Source organism: Nycticebus coucang, chromosome 11, assembly GCF_027406575.1.
Source record: "Nycticebus coucang isolate mNycCou1 chromosome 11, mNycCou1.pri, whole genome shotgun sequence".
NCBI lineage: Eukaryota > Metazoa > Chordata > Mammalia > Primates > Lorisidae > Nycticebus > Nycticebus coucang.
The window spans coordinates 43,663,498-43,679,942 of NC_069790.1; the positions used below are offsets into that span (position 1 = coordinate 43,663,498).

At 34.5% G+C, this 16,445-nt stretch overlaps 1 protein-coding gene across 6 annotated transcripts in view; it reads left to right on the forward strand.

Moving 5' to 3' along the window:
- The window catches only part of CRPPA (CDP-L-ribitol pyrophosphorylase A), a 387,693-nt gene that overhangs the window by 355,110 nt on the left and 16,138 nt on the right, over positions 1–16,445 (forward strand). The window contains exon 10 of one of the 6 annotated variants that reach the window (XM_053553593.1): positions 180–252. The exons of the other annotated variants lie outside the window; for them this stretch is intronic. Coding sequence (XP_053409568.1) covers positions 180–206 — 27 coding nt within the window. The 3' untranslated portion in view covers positions 207–252. The remainder of the gene's footprint in view (positions 1–179; positions 253–16,445) is intronic. 6 annotated transcript variants of the gene reach the window in all.

Genomic DNA, 16,445 nt, shown 5'->3' on the forward strand with positions numbered 1-16,445 from the left:
AATGTTATAGGTACGCTATGGGTGGAATTAGAGATGATCTGGGGTAGAATGTAGACAACTTTTTTAATAATTCAGTATTTATTTGGGTGTGTGCTTTCTCATTCTCATGCTATGTCTTATGCCAGTGTATGAAAGGGTTCCTAATGCTGCAACCCTTTAATACAGTTCCTCTCCCGCAGGTTGAGAACCACCACGGTCTTATGTGAAGCTTGGGCACCAATAAGGAAAGAAGGGAACCTGAGAGCTAAAATGGTGATAGATCAACAGGGTTGGAACCCTGAAACAGAAATGACCTTCCTATTCACTGCAATTAGATATTAATGAGGAATGGCACAGGGTGGGAGAAGGGAGATGAAATATAAACTTAGAATAGGAAAAGAAAGAAAGTTTTGACCTGAAAGAGTTGCAGAAACTCAGCAACAAATAGTACCAGAAACCTGGATTCCCTTACTTACACATTTATTCATTCACAGTATTTGCTGAGCATCTGCTGTTGTTTGGGTCTCATGACACACGCTCAGAATGCAATGCTAAGATAAAACAGATGAGATCACATGGACATTCGGGCGAGAAGAAGAATCACACCAGCAAATATAAAATTGGGACAAAGAAAGATGAGCTAAAAAGAAGAGGTCCAATGAGAGTCTACAATGGATGCACTTGACCTGGGCAGGGAGGTCAAGAGATACTTTCTTGAGGGAGGGAAATGAAATGAAAAGCAACTTTTCCATTCAACTAGAGATTTGAAAGTAGAAGAGAGAACATTTTAGAGAGAGGAAGTAACATACAGAAACGCCAATGACAGATGACAACAAATTCAAAGGACAGAAACTAGGCTAACTAGATTAAATGGAGGGAGAAAGGGGGAGCATAATGTGTGATGTGGCAAGGGGATCCATGTCATTTTCTCCACAAAAAGATGGTGTTTGGTAATACTAATTAAAATTGGATGGACTGCTAAAATTTCGACTCTTATAAGCTTTTGTACTTAATGATTTAGCAATAATTGAAGCAGTATATACCAGTGTTTCTTGTTTAGAACTGTACTGTCAAACTGAAATAATTTCCAAATTATGCATCTAATCATGAAATAAAAATAATTATTCTCTGCTGTCTGGATCACTTGCTGGTCCTCCTATACTCTTCCCCTTTCTTCTACCCATCTTATCTTAGTCATAAGTAATTTTGCTTTTCATCTCCATGATTATCTTAATCTGTTATAATTGAAACTTGGTATTTCCTTAATTTTGTTCATTACAGATCTTTCTAAGGTGGTATGTTATTTGGGTCCAATTTTTCCATCTGGTCTATAACTTGGAATTGGTATGGATTCTTGTTTTACTGACTCCCGCCGCCCCCATCACTAAGCACAGCCCTGTTTTATATTCTGGCCAAAATTCAGCTTTCTTGCCAAGTTAATTCCTTGGCAGGGTTATTTGTCTTCTGGTTTCTTTTCTTTACATTAGAAGCCCTTTGTTCTCTGAATTTCCTGCTTACTTGAAAGTTACCGATTAGTTCTAATGCAGTTTAGCAGATCTTTTATTATGATTCTCCTAACCACAGGCATCCTTTCTTTAAAGTTCTATATATCACTTTGGAAAGAGAAGAGAAATAGCAGTCTTGGTCTCTGTATTATTGGGGCTGTTGAGATTAATTTTTTTTTAATTTCTAAAATATATCTATTTTTTCCCACGTAGGACATGAGAGCAGCAAAATTGATTTCATTGTAGCTGTAGGTTTGGAGTTTAGCAGCCTCAAAAATTACATAAACTTGTTGATCTTTTAACAGAAATGTCGACCAAAACTAATAAAATATTTGATTGTTTTATCAGTTAATGAAAATAAATTCAAAGTGAGAATGCTAATAATGACTTTAGTTATAAAAATTCTGGATGAGTAAGATTTAACTTGAGAGTAGTTGTTCGGTGATTTATTCTACTTGTACATCCTACAAATATAGAGCCAAATTACTTATTTTGATCTGTAATTATTAATTTTGTTGATTAGACTATTTTAATTTGGAATTGTCAGTGCTTTACCTGATACATATCAACACTGCAGTGTGACCAGTATATGGGTTTTGTTTGAGCTATTGATTATAATTTTTTTTACATTTCATAACTGGTTGCTGGCAGTGTTTTCAAAGCTACCAAAAATTTTGTGAGTGGAATTTTTAAAAACATGGAATTTTATAATCGCTTATTTTGCTTATATGGGAAAGCTCACATTATTCTGTGTGTTAATCTTTTACCTGACCACCTACTAAATTGCTTTTTCATTTGAGGAGGAGTATACATTTACATCTTACACTGAAATATTTAACCTTCCTATTTATTTGGTTTGTTATACTGGCTAAGAACCCAAGCACAGTAGTATACTTTAGTAGTGATATTGGTCAGCTTTGCGCTTTCTCTAAATTTAAGGAAATTCTTAAAACAATTAAGCAAGGATTCTCCTCTCCTTTTTGTGTTATTCCCTTTTTGTTTTCTTCAGGATGGGTATTGAATAGTAATAAATGCTTTTGGCATCTGATTAAAAGTTTCTACTATTTAACCTTTAATTTCATAATGTATCTTGCATCACACTGATAAATTTTTATATGCTGAACCAAAGTTGAAATCCTAGCAAATGCTTTTCTTTCTCACAATGTGTTGTGGTGAGAGGCATTGTCTGCGTGTTATTACCACTTTTAGTTAGCACAGTGCTCACTGTTCTGATTTTTACTGTGTAAATATCATTTACTTCTTTTGGCATCCTATTCCTTCTTAATGCAGATTTGAAAATTATTACTTCAAAGTTTTGTTTTTGTTTTGCTTTCTTTGCCTTTTATTGCTTATTTTTCTGGTGACAGGACTCTAATATTCCTTTCATCCACAAGTACATTGTGTAACTTGTTAGTCATTTTTAGAACTTTTGTATCTGTCATCCATATATCTCTCTTGTCTTTCTTTTCTTTTTCTCTTTTGTATTCTGAAAAAACTCCCGGACTCAGTTGTCCAGCTCACCAATTTTATCCTCCTCTGTACTCATTCTGCTAGGCAGTCTACCCATTGAACTCGTATTGGAATAATCATATGTTTAGGTTTTAGTATCTCCAGATGCAATGCTTGATATTTCAGGTGTAGCACATTTCTAAACCACTTTTGGTAGGGACCCTATATTAGGAACACTCTTCTTTTTTTTTTTTTTTTGCAGTATTAACTCTATTTCTTTGAATGTTAGTTCTGTTTGTTAAATTTGGTGACTTTATTTCATGATATCAATGTTCTAAAAACCTTTCATTGTTATTAATCTTTGGAATTAATGAAAGCATATTTCAGCAACTCTGAGTTGGGAAAACATGTGAGGCCTCTGGCCTTGCATACTGATAACTTGCTTCCTTCTGCGAGAATTTTTCCTTTCTGGGATTTCATGGCAATTTACCATACTGTTATTTCTCTGAAACAAGTGCCCATGTGATCTTTTTGACACTATGGGTAAACATATTTATTGCCAGTTCTTTAATGCAGGTGGGACTGAGGGATAGACTGATCTGTTGACCGCCAAGGATATAGTTTCATGAATATTTATCCTGAAGATTGGCACAGGATCTTGTTCTGCTTCTTGAATTTGTTTCCCTCAAGCTTAAATAAACCCAAAACTGGTTTCCATAGAGCCCCTACCTTGTGTATGTTTTGGTCACAGGCCTCACATGTTCTCCCAGCTTTCATTTCCAGTCTAATCCCATCTGTTTCTGATTCTCAGAAATTCTTTGAAATCATTAGTCACGTTAGAGCATTTCCTTTTCTTTTCCTTTATTATTATTAATGCAGGGTGGCCATAAAGTTCGTGTGCAGCGGACTTTACGGCCACGCTGTATATACATATTTGTGAGTGTGTGTATACTTCTGTAGTGCGTCTAACTCCCCCACCACTGCCACCAGTAGATATTTGTAGTGATTTAAAATGAGGAAGGCATGTGTCCTGAGGCTGTCGTCTTGATTGAGCTTCTTGATGATTTCTTGAAATAAACTCTCTAATAATAAAACTTTGTCATGTGTTAAATCATCTTCCATTTAACCTGTTTCATACAATGAAAAGTAATTCTTCTTTAAAGATGAACTTAGAATTTATAACATTTCTCTGATTTTCCAGAGGGTACACCATCGTAATTTTTATTGTGATGTACTCATTGAAAGCTCATTCTGTCTTGCCTATTAGTTTTCTTATATTATCTCCACATTTATGGTGATCTAGTTGATTCATTGAGTTTATTTTTAATGAGCTTCTAAATTATTCTAGTTTGTCACACAAAAGAAAAGAGCTATATAGATGGATCCAGAGTAAATGGCAAAGACTATAGGGAAAAAAAAAAAAGAAATTGAGTAGTCTAATTCAAGAAACAGAAGCACTTGCTTCATGTTAGTTCACAGTTTTAAGGTAAAATGGTTTATTTTTAGTTTCAAAAAAGGAACTAGTCACTTGTGGTTTCTTCTCCCCAACCCTCAACAAAAATAGAGGACTATATATTTTTTAACTTTTAAAATTTTTGCTGACATATAATTCTACATATTTATGAAGTATAATTTGATATTTCAATACACATTATAGAGTGTGTAATAATCAAATTAGGGTAATTAAAATATCCATCATCTCAAACATTTATCATTTCTTTGTTCTAGAAACATTCAAAATCCTCTCTTCTAGCTATTTGAAAATATACAATAGATTATTGTTAATTATACTTAACTGTTAAGTGCTGTGGAATGATAGGATTTATTTCTCCTGCCTAGCTGTAATTTCGTGTCTATTAACTTCCTATCCAAGCCTCTAATAGCCACTATTCTCTTCTTTTCTTCTGTGAGGTCAACTATTTTAACTCCCATGCATGAGTGAGAACATGCGGTGTTTCTCTTGCTATTCCTAATTAATGTCACTTAACATCCTTCAAGATCATCACATTGCAAATGACAGGATTCCTCCTTTTTTAGGGCTGTATAATATTTTGTTGTCATCCATGTATGTCTGCATCACAAGTGATCTTAGTAGACATTTCTCAGAAGAATATAGATGGCCAATATGTATATGAAAAAATGCTCAGCATCACTAATCATTAGGGAAATGCAAATCAAAACCACAATGAGATATCTTCACACACCAGTTAGAATAACCATTATCAAAAAATAGAAGATGGGCAGAAAAGGGAACTCTTATACATCATTGGTAGAGTGTAAATTAGTGCAGCCATTATAAAGACCAGTATGGAGGTCAAAAACTTAAAAATAGAGCTACCCTATGATCCAGCAATCTTTTAGTTATTTATCCCACAGAAAGGACTCCGTATGTCAGAGATACCTGCCCTCCAGTGTTTATTGCAGCACTATTCAGAATACCCAAGATATGAAATCAACCTAAGGGATTGGGTGTCACAGGTCAGTTAGAATGTCTGAGTGGCTCTTGAAAATAAGTGACTACTGATTTAAAAATAGGATGACTGTTGTTTAAATCAAATTTCTTCAAGTTTTTAATTTTTAAAATGCTTATTAACATTTTATTTTATAAAATTTTTGGTGCTGGAGAAAACTGTTACATATTTCTGTCTCAATTTATTAAGGCACTTTTTCTAAAATTTATAAAGTTGTAATTAAAGCAGGTAAACCACCACAAATTCAGAATCCTCTTAAATCCTCAACTCATGGATCTCTGGAATTTAATGTGGCACAATCACTCCTTTCCCATGCCTCTTAAGCACTATACAACTTATATACAATCCATATTTTAGAATTCATCCTCCTTCTCCTAGCATGATTATTTACTGGTGCATGGCCTGGCATGTTGGGTAGTCCTCTGAGAGCTTTACAATGGTTAATTTCTTATGGTTAATATGAAAATGGATGTTGCTAGCCAGAGTTCTCGGTTCCTGGAACTTTTAGATCTTGTTTATTGACAAATAAGACAGGTCCTAAGGAATCTAACATAGTTTGCTTTGGGCTTATCTGAAATTTGAGTCCTTATGATTCATCTATATTTGATATTTCTCTTCTATAACTTAAGCTGGTATTTTGTGGTTTAATTCACCCTGAAAATTAGCAGCACATCGGAATGAAGGAAATGACAACTCATTATTTTGTTTTAAAGGGAAGATAAATAAGTACTTAGAGCTTAAAATCACTTCTATGGGGGTTTAAATGTCAAGTGTATTAATGCATATATTTATCATTTATATTTACAGTCCCCCATAAGTTCTTTTTGGATCAATAAGCCTATTATAAGTAGCTAAACTAATGAGATGAGATATTAAATGCTCTTTGCACTGTCTTGTGCTCCCTTAAAAATGTACCAATCAAAAATAAGATTTTTTTCTACTTTTATTAATTTGTATATTTTTATTTCAAATGATAGGGATAAAAATATTTTTGGTTACATAGACCATTTTTATAATGCTTGAGTCATAACAATAAATATGCCCATCCCCCGGATTGTGTTTATTGTACCCATTAAGTAGGTCTTCTACCATCCCCTCTATCCCTTCTGTGTTTGATTTCCACTAAATTTTACTTTCTTCTAAGCCAGTGATTATTAACTGATTTTTTAACTGATGTGCCATGAGAGGGTCTTAGATGTACCATGAAAATTTTAAGATTATTAATGAAGTTATTTTTGAAAGAAATTCAAAGCACAGTGAGTATATTCTTTTTTTAACTTTTTTTTTTGATCAACATAATTTAAGTGTGCCATGAAAGTTTAACTAAGATTCAAGTGTGCCATGATACAAAAAAAAAGGTTGAAAGGCTGCTCTAAGCACACGTGTGCTTTTCAGTCATTTCCAGTTTAATAGTGAGTGCAGGTGGTGTTTGTTTTTCCATTATTTAGATAATTCACTTAGGATAGTGGTCTCCAATCCCATCCAAATGGGATGGAGAGGCATTAAGTAATCCTTCTTGGCTCAGTAGTATTCCATGGTTTACATATACCATATTTCGTTAATTTACTCATGAATTGATGGGCACTTGGGTTGATTCCACATCTTTGTGATTGTGCATTGTGCTGTGATAAATGTTCGAGTATACATACCTTTTTGATGAAATGACTTCTTTTCTTTTGGGTAAATACCCAGTAGTGGAATTGCTGGATTGAATGGTAGGTTTACTTTTAGTTCTATGAAGTATCTCCATATTGTTTTCCATAGAAATTGTACCAATATGCAGACTCACCAACAGTAGAGTAGCGTTCTCTTCTCTTTGAATCCATGCTAGCCCCTACTTTTGTGGACTTTTTAATGAAAGCAATTCTATCTGGGTATGGTGATGTCTCATTGTGGGCTTAATTTTCATTTCCCTGATGATAAATTACCTTGAGCATTTTTTCGTGTGTTTATTGGTCACTTATCTATCTTCTTTTGAAAAGCTTCTGTTCACGTCTTTTGTCCATTTGTTAATGGGGTTGTTTGATTTTTTTTTTCCTTGCTGATTTGCTTGAGTTCTTTGTAGATTCTGGTTAACAGCCCTTTATTCGATGTATAGTATGTGAATGTTTTCTCCCATTCTGCAGATTGTCTATTTGCTCTGAAATAAAAATAGATAAGGGACTGTATTTATTTTGATTATGAAAATTAATTGACAGGAAAATAGAAAGCAAGGTTTGGGGCCTCTCGTAGCTTGCTGCAGATGCAGGGCTAGGCAGAGAGCAAATTGTAAAGCTCATTGGGCGATGTGTGAAGCACTGGTGAGGCATGGAAGTACCTTTAATAATCAAATAAGAATGCATACTTGACTTCTACATTACATTAAATGCCTTACGTTGCAATAGGAAGTAGTGATATTGTTGATAATCACTGCTTTGCCAAGTCATCATAAGCACATTTAACATCTGATGGTGTCAGTTTAACTCTCTGGGCTTGGAAAATAACACTATGGAAGCTGCATACTGCCATAAAACTGAAGTCACGCATGTGTACAAACAGATTGTACGTATGTTCATTGATGTGACATTGTGACACAATGCTGTCCTATTTACAAGGTTCATGCTCGAGAACTGAGCAATTGAAATTAAGTTCCACAAAAAAAAAACCCAAAATTCTCATAATATTTTAAGTAAGTTTATGGTTTTGTGTTGGGCCACTTTCATAGCCATCCTGGGCTGCATGTGGCTTATAGGTTGCAGGTTGGACACCCATGCCCTAAGGCTTCTTCCATGGCAATTAGACTAACATCTTCCACTCTTCTTAAACTTTATAAGTCTTACTATTATTTAAAGAAAAAAGTGATACAATATCTACAAGAATTCCAGTATAAGCTCCAATTTTCACAGGTAATCTGAATGAGTTTGCTTTTGTTTTGTTTTTGTCCCCGCCATGATGATTCATTTGCAAGTACGTGTTTAAATCCAAACAAAACAAATCTGAGCAGGCTTGGTTTCTCAGTACAAGTTTTCCTTTCATAGTGATGATAATATTCCATTCTGTAAGAGAAATATCTTTTTCTGTAAGAATGATGTACACTATTACTTATAAGAACTTAACATTAAATTCGAGTTTACTTTTAACATGTTCTTGTAAAAATTATCAATTGTTTTTACTTTGACAAGTTAGTGTTTGGTATTCACTCTTTTCATTAGTGTCTCTTTTCATTTAGAAATGCGTATAATCAGGACAGACATTTTCTTTCTTGTAATTATTGTTGCTCTTTGCTAGTATTTTAATTATTTATAGCTGTCAGACATTTCTCTTTTAAAGGCCTTCCAATCCCAATCAGAATGAATAAACAATTAAAAGGAAGAAAGATTTTGTAGTCCTTCTTTTTCTTTTGATTGTGTGTGTTCTATATAACACTTAAATTATTCTTTATGAAATTAGTATATCCAGGAAACTGGAGAATTACGCTTTAGGCTGCGTGAATGGAAAACATGTTAACATTTTCTTTGTAGGGTTTCCAGGGTGCCACAGGAGATTTCCAGTGTGCTGCTTATTTATGTTCTCCCCAGATCTTTTTCAGTTTATTATAATGCTGGAGCAATAATTAAATGTTGCTCAGCCTTTCCTATGTTGTACACCTCACTGAAAACATGTCAGCAGAGAAAGCAACTGTTCATCATTTCTCAATGTAAAACAGATCCTGCCAGGATCATGCCAAACCCAACCAACCATGACAGTCAAATCAGTGTATGTTTTGGTTAAAATTTTTATTTCTGCCTTTGCTTTAGCAACTTGACTCTGGTATTTGTTGTCCCCTATGGCTTATCATTTTATGGCATGGCAGTTCTTGAAATTGACAAGGCTTCCTGCCTACCTTTGTAATATATATGTGTGACAATGTAAACTATAAGGGAAAATGACATTTTGACTCCATAAATATTTACTTCATGTCCACTACATCTGTTTTACAGAACTTGCCTTTTTTTTTGGTATTATTCCTCCAACAATATTCACTGAATAATGCTTCTATCTTTTTTTTTTTTGATGTTAACAAATTCTGGAGTCATTAGTATCCTCATTTTCATATCAGAGGTTATTATTATTGACTCAAAATATTTAATTATCTCCTTAGTTTGTCTTCATGTCTAAAACATAAATTAATTTGGTAACTGTGTTATTTTTCTCTTTCTTTTTTTTATATTTGTATTTTTGCAAAATATACCTACAAGGGATGGGTGATTGTGTGTTGGACCACCCAATTATCTGATGGTGAATAATTTAAAATCTCAGGAGAGGAATTATAATTTTAATATGTTATAATATTAAATTGCACAAAATAATTAATGGATATAAACTTCAAATAGTCATTTAGAAGCGTATTTTCTTAGATAAGAATGTGTCTAATATAGTTATTAAGTGGTTGGACTCTATGGATTCAGATTCTGGTTTGAAATCTGGGTTTTTCAGTCATAATCTATGTAATGTTGGACATGATATTCCAACTACCTTGATGTAAGTTTCTAAATAATGGAATTTACCTCATAGGGTTTGTTATATTTTCTGTACTTTTTTCCTTAGCAATTTTGTGAAAATCCTGCTTTATACTAAATCTGTTTGTTCTTGAGTTTTCTATGCATGTTTACTTTTTTTTTTTTACTAACTTAAAATCAGTGATACTTTTAATGTATGCATATTGGCTTTCTATATACAATGAGAAATTTAGTACCACTTTCCACCCTAAACCATTACTTCACATTTTGATATTTCATGATGTATCTTTAATGATGAATTAAAAAAAATTATGATTGCAGAATTATTAGTTATGTTGCTTTGCTTGATAACCTATTAAAAACAGCTATCCATCCCTCGACAGCCTATTCATTTTTTCTGTAATGTCAAGTAAAATTATTCTGACACTTGTTGAAGACAGTAAAGGCTGTCTTTATTCAAGGGACTACTGTAATGGAGTTTTGTAATAGGGGAGAGAGATTGGTCTCAGCTTCAAATACAGGACGGGAAGTGGGGATTCCCACGGAGTAAGATTATGGGGCAGTGAGTGGAAATAAAGATTTGGGGAACAAAGATGTCATAGCTCTTTCTGTTATTCCTCAAGACATTATAAAAATCCACGTACATTCAGTTCTAACAGCCTACCATAAATTTATTTGCCCTTCTTTAATTCAAGTGCCGATAGCTATGCAGTACAATGATGGGGTTTAATGTTTTAAAATCCCTAAGAGAATAAGGGGTGATTCCGGTTAAGCTGACTTGATAGGATTCTTGCTGCATGTAGACCAGGGTAATCAGTTGTCATCCGGGGTATAGCAGGAGATGAGGAATTTGATCATATATCATGGCTGATATGATATTGAATTTGAGAGATTCTTACTCAATTTATTTAGCATTCTTGATAAAAGTGGTGATAAGACTGACCACGGTCAAGGTATACAGAGCTTGGAGGAGCCTGATTAGAATTTGATCAAGGAGAAAGTCTTTGTTAATAACAGATTGTAAATACAAATGGTTAACAAGGAACCATTTTCTTCTTGATAACTACTTTATCTCAGTTCCCATAATATCACAGTCTTCTGATTTCTTTATGTAACTTAAATCTGCTTCTTCTGAAAATCCTTGCCAACTTCTTTACCTCCATTAGATCCTGAAATGCTGATGATTTTTAGGTCGCTGTCCTGAGTGATTGCTAGGAATTCTTACTTGCTGCTATAGTTTTAAATACCGTTCTTTTGCAAATGACTCTTTCCCATGTTCCAGACTCACATATCTAACTGTATACCTGATATCCTCTTGTAGATGTCTTCCTTACATCTCAGATTTATCCAAAATGCACTTTATTATTCCCAACATCCAAAACCTGCTCTGGTGAATTAAACTTTTTATGACATTTGTAGTGATGCTCAATCTATAAAACTGTTTTTTGTTTGAGAGTCTGTGGTTTGGGGAAATATAGTGAGCCAGCCCTTCTAGGGTTGAGTACCTGTCTAGGTTATTTTTTGCAGCCTCTTAAGACTTTTGTATCTTTGTGTTTTAAGTCTTGCTGTTATTTGTTTTTGTTTTTTTTGGTTTTTTTGTAGAGACAGAGTCTCACTTTATGGCCCTCGGTAGAGTACCGTGGCCTCACACAGCTCACAGCAACCTCCAACTCCTGGGCTTAAGCGATTCTCTTGCCTCAGCCTCCCGAGTAGCTGGGACTACAGGCACCCACCATAACACCCAGCTATTTTTTGGTTGCAGTTCAGCCGGGTCCGGGTTTGAACCCGCCCCCTCGGTATATGGGGCTGGCGCCTTACCGACTGAGCCACAGGCACCGCCCTGTTATTTGGTTTTTAAGCCAACCTGACAATCTCTATTTTCATCTATAAACTTTGTCCATTTACATTTGCTGAAATTAGAAAAATATTATCTTCTTTTGCCTTATTTGATTTGTCTTGATTTTCTTATTTTTATTCTTAACTGTTTGAGATTTTCTGTTGATTTCATCGATTTTTCTCATTATTTTTAACTTTTTATCTTGAAATCATTTCAGACTTCAAAGAAATTTCAAAAAGAGTTCAAAGAAATTCCTATGTACCCTTGATCCAGTATCCCTGATATTGACATCTCACATCACCCTAGGATCAAAATTAGGAAATGATAATAACATTGATGCAACTCTGTTATCCAGTCTGCAAATTTTATTCAAATTTTGTAGATTATCCCGGTAATATACCTTTTCTGGTCCAGGATCCAATTGTGAAATACATTGCATTTCGCTGTCATAACTTCTCAGTGTCTTTTAACCTGGTATACGTTGTCAGTCTTTGTCATTGATGGCTTTGTACTTTTCATAAATACTGACTTGTTATTTTGTAGCATCTTTATTTCTTTTCTTTTTTTTTTTTAAGACAGGGTCTCACTTTGTCATCCTCAGTAGAGTGCTGTGGCATCACAGCTCAAGCAACCTCCAACTCCTGGGCTTAGGCAATTGTCTTGCCTCAGCCTCCTGAGTAATTGGGACTACAGGCACCCGCCACAATGCCCGGGTATTTTTGTTGTTGTTGTTGTTGAAGTTTGGCCAGGGCGGGGTTTGAACCCGCCACCCTTGGTATATGGGGCTGGCACCCTACCCACTGAGGCATGGGCGCTGCCTATATAGCAACTTTCAATTTAAATTTCTGCTATTTTCTCATGTACAAAATCAGAATGTGTTCTTTTGGCAAGAATACCACGGAATCAATGTTATATTCTTCTTAGTATGTCACATCTAGGGGTCACGTGATGTCTAGTTGGCTCCCTGCTATTCATGTTGGCTTTGATTACTCTAGGAAGGTGATATCTGCCAGGTTTGTCCACTGAAATTTTATTGTTATTCCAATAGTAATGAATAATTATCTTATGGGAAGATAGCTGAGACTAGGGTAACTACCCCAATTTTTAATCCTACCATTGCATAAAATTTTAGTATGCATTGAGAATTCTTTCTGGAAACCACTATATGCTATTGTTTGTGAAATGGTGGTTTTCTGATCCCATTATTCTTCCCAAATGTATTAAGTGGAAGTCTACAATAAGGAATAGTTTTCCCTTTTGCACCCCCTTGCTTATGTTATCATTGGATAAGTTAAATTTTTAGATACTCCTTACTTTTTTTCAAGAAAGGAGCCACTAATTGCAATATGTTCAGTATTTTTGTACATTCTTTGTACTTCTGACAGCCAGGATTCTTGTGTGATAATCCTTTTTTCATAACCTATTGGTTTCTGATACTTAGCATTCTAGAAAAATTACACATCAGCCATTCTTATCTATTGAAAAAAAGCTGGCCTGGGTGTGGTGGCTCACATCTGTAATCTTAGGACTCCGGAAGGCTAAGATGGAAGGATTACTAGAGGTCAGGGGTTTGAGGCCAGTCTAAGCACAAAAGAGTGAGACCCTGTCTTTTTTTTTTTTAGACAAAGCCTCAAGCTGTTGTCCTGGGTACAGTGCAGTGGCATCACAGCTCACAGCAACCTCCAACTCCTGGACTCAAGCGATTCTCTTGCCTCCACCTCCCAAGTAACTGGGACTACAAGTGCCTGCCACAACGCCCGGCTATTGTGTCACTGTTGTTTGGTGGGCCGGAGCTAGATTCTAACCTGCCAGCTCAGGTGTTTGAGGCTGGCACCTTAGATGCTTGAGCCACAGGCGCCGAGCCACGAGAACCTGTCTTTACGAAACATAGAAAAATTAGGTAGGTGTGGTGGCTCATAGCTGTAGACCCAACTACTGCAGAGACCTAAGCAGAAGGATCACTTGAGCCCCACCAGTCTGAGGTTGCTGTGATCTACAATGACACCACTGCACTCTAGCTGGGACAACAGAGTGAGACGTTGTCTCCAAAAAAAAAAAAAGAAAGAAAGAAAAGAAAGCTGTACTGTGTCCTAGAGGTAACTGATATTTTTAATCTTAAACTTGAAGGTATTGGGTGGCTCTTTTGGCTCAAAGGGGTAGGGCGCTGGCCCCATATGCTGGAGGTGGTGGGTTCAAACACAGGCCCGGCCAAAAAGTGAAGAAAAAACAAAAAACAAAAAAAAAAAAACTTGAAGGTATCATCTGAATATGATTTCTTTTGACATTCTTTAACTGATTTTGTAAGGCACCAAAGAATACCTGTTTATGTGCAGTTCCTGATCTTAATTCAGCTCATGGCATTTTCTTCTTTTTTAAAAATTTTCATAATAAATTGGCCATTTATAATCGTATATGTGTATGTGGTAATAAAGTGATGTTATGATCTAATACATTTTGGAATAATTAAATCAATATAGTAAACATATCCAACTCCTAAAATACTTAATTTTTTGTGGTGAATATATTTGAAATTTAATTTCTTAGCAGTTTTGACATATATAATATTCATCATGCTGTAAATAGAACTAAAAAAAATAAAATTAGAACATACAATTCCTGAGTGAGATTTTGTATTCTTTGACCATTATCTCCCTATTTCCTCAACCTCCCAGCCGATGCAGTCACCATTTTATTTTCTGCTTCTGTTTTAGATTCCACATATAAGGGAGAACATGTGGTACTTGTCTATCTCTGCTAGGCTTTTTAAATTTAGTTTAATGTTCTTTCATTCCATCTGGGGGGGTGGTGGCAAATAATGTTCTATTGTGTATATATACCACACTTATTCATCCGTCTGGCTATTGTGCACAGTGCTGAAATGAACGTGGAAATGTAGACATCTTTTTGACAAACTCATTTCAAATCATTTGAGAGAATGCTCAAAAATGGGATTGCTAGATCATGTGGTAATTCCATTTTTAGTTTTTTAGTTTTCTATAATAATTTTTATTCCCACCAACAGTGTACAAACGTTCTTCCTCCACCTCCTAGCCAATATTTAATGTCTTTCATTTTCTTCTTAGCACCGTTCTGACAGGTGCGAGCTGTGATATTAATTTGCGTTTCTCTGTTGATGAGCACTGTTGAACATTTTATTGCGTCCTTATTGGCCATTTTGTATATCTCCTTTTGAGAAATGTTTATGCTGGTCCCTCGCCCATTTTTAAATTGTGTGTGTGTGTGTGTGTGTGTGTATATATATATATATATTTATTTATTTGCTAGTAAGATGTTTGAGCTACTTATATATTTTGAATATCACCTTTTTATTAGATGTAGGGCTTGCAAGTGTTTTCACCCATTGTGTAGATTATCTCTGTACATTGTTAATTGTTTCTTTTACTAAGCCCAGGCTTTTTGGTTTGATATAATCCAATTAGCCTATCTTTGCTTTTGTTACCTGAGCTTTTGGTTCAGGTATAAAAAAATCACTGTCCACACCAGTGTTCTATAGTTTTCTGCCTATCTTTTCTTCTAGTTGTTTTATAGTTTTTGGTATATTTAAGTTTTTAATTCACTTTAAGTAGATTTAATACTGATTTTTCTGTATGGTGTGAGGTAAGAGTCTAATTTCATTCGCCTGCATGTGGATATCCAGTTTTCCTGGTGCCATTACTGAAAAAACTTTCCATTTTCCATTGTATATTCTTGGCACCTTTGTGAAAATTCAGTCAGCTGAACAATTCATTTTGGGGTTTTCTATTCTGTGTCATTGATTGGGTATTAATTTATTTTTTACCAGTACCATGATATTTTCATTGTTACTGCTTTATCATATATTTTGAAATCAGGTGGTACAATTGACTCTTCCACATTTATTCTTTTTGTTTATGGTTGCCTTGGCTATTAGTGTTTTTTTGTGATTCCATATGAATTTTAGGATTTTTTTTTTTTTTAGTTTCTATGAAAAAGGACATTGGAATTTTGATAGGGATTGCATTGAATTTGTAGATTGCTTTGGTTTGAATGGGCATTTTAACAATATTAATTCTTCCAATCCTTGAACATGGGATATCTTCTCTTTCTCTCTCTCTCTTTTTTTTTTCCAGTTTATTTTTCCAGTTTATTTCCATTTTCTTTCATTCGTGTTTTATAGTTTCTACTGTATAGATCTTTATCATCTTAATTAAATTTATTTCTAAGTACTTAATAGCTATTGTAAATGGGATAATTAGCTCGATTTCTTTTTTGAATAGTTATTAGTATGTAGAAATACTATTTTGTTTCTATTGATTTTATATTTTGCCACTTTATTTTCTTTTTGGTTGATTCTTTAGGGCTTTTGTCATATATTTATGTCATCAGAAAACAAAGTTTCACATCTTCCTCTTGTATTTGGATGTCTTTTATTTCTATCTATTACCTAATTCCTCTGGTTCTTATTACCAGTCACTTTCTTTTTATTGGGGAATTTAAATCATTTGCATTCAAGATAATTATTGATAGGTGAAGACTTACTACTACCATTTTGTTAGTTATTTTTATGGAAACTTTGCCTGCCTTTTTGCCTTTCTTCCTCCCTTCCTGTCTTCCTCCCTTTATTTCTTCTGGTTTTCTGTAATGTTATGTTTTATGTGCTTTCTATTTTTATTTTCTGCTTCTGCTAAAGATTTTTGCTTTAAGGGTACTATGAAACTGGCACAAGTAGTTATAATTGTCTATTTCA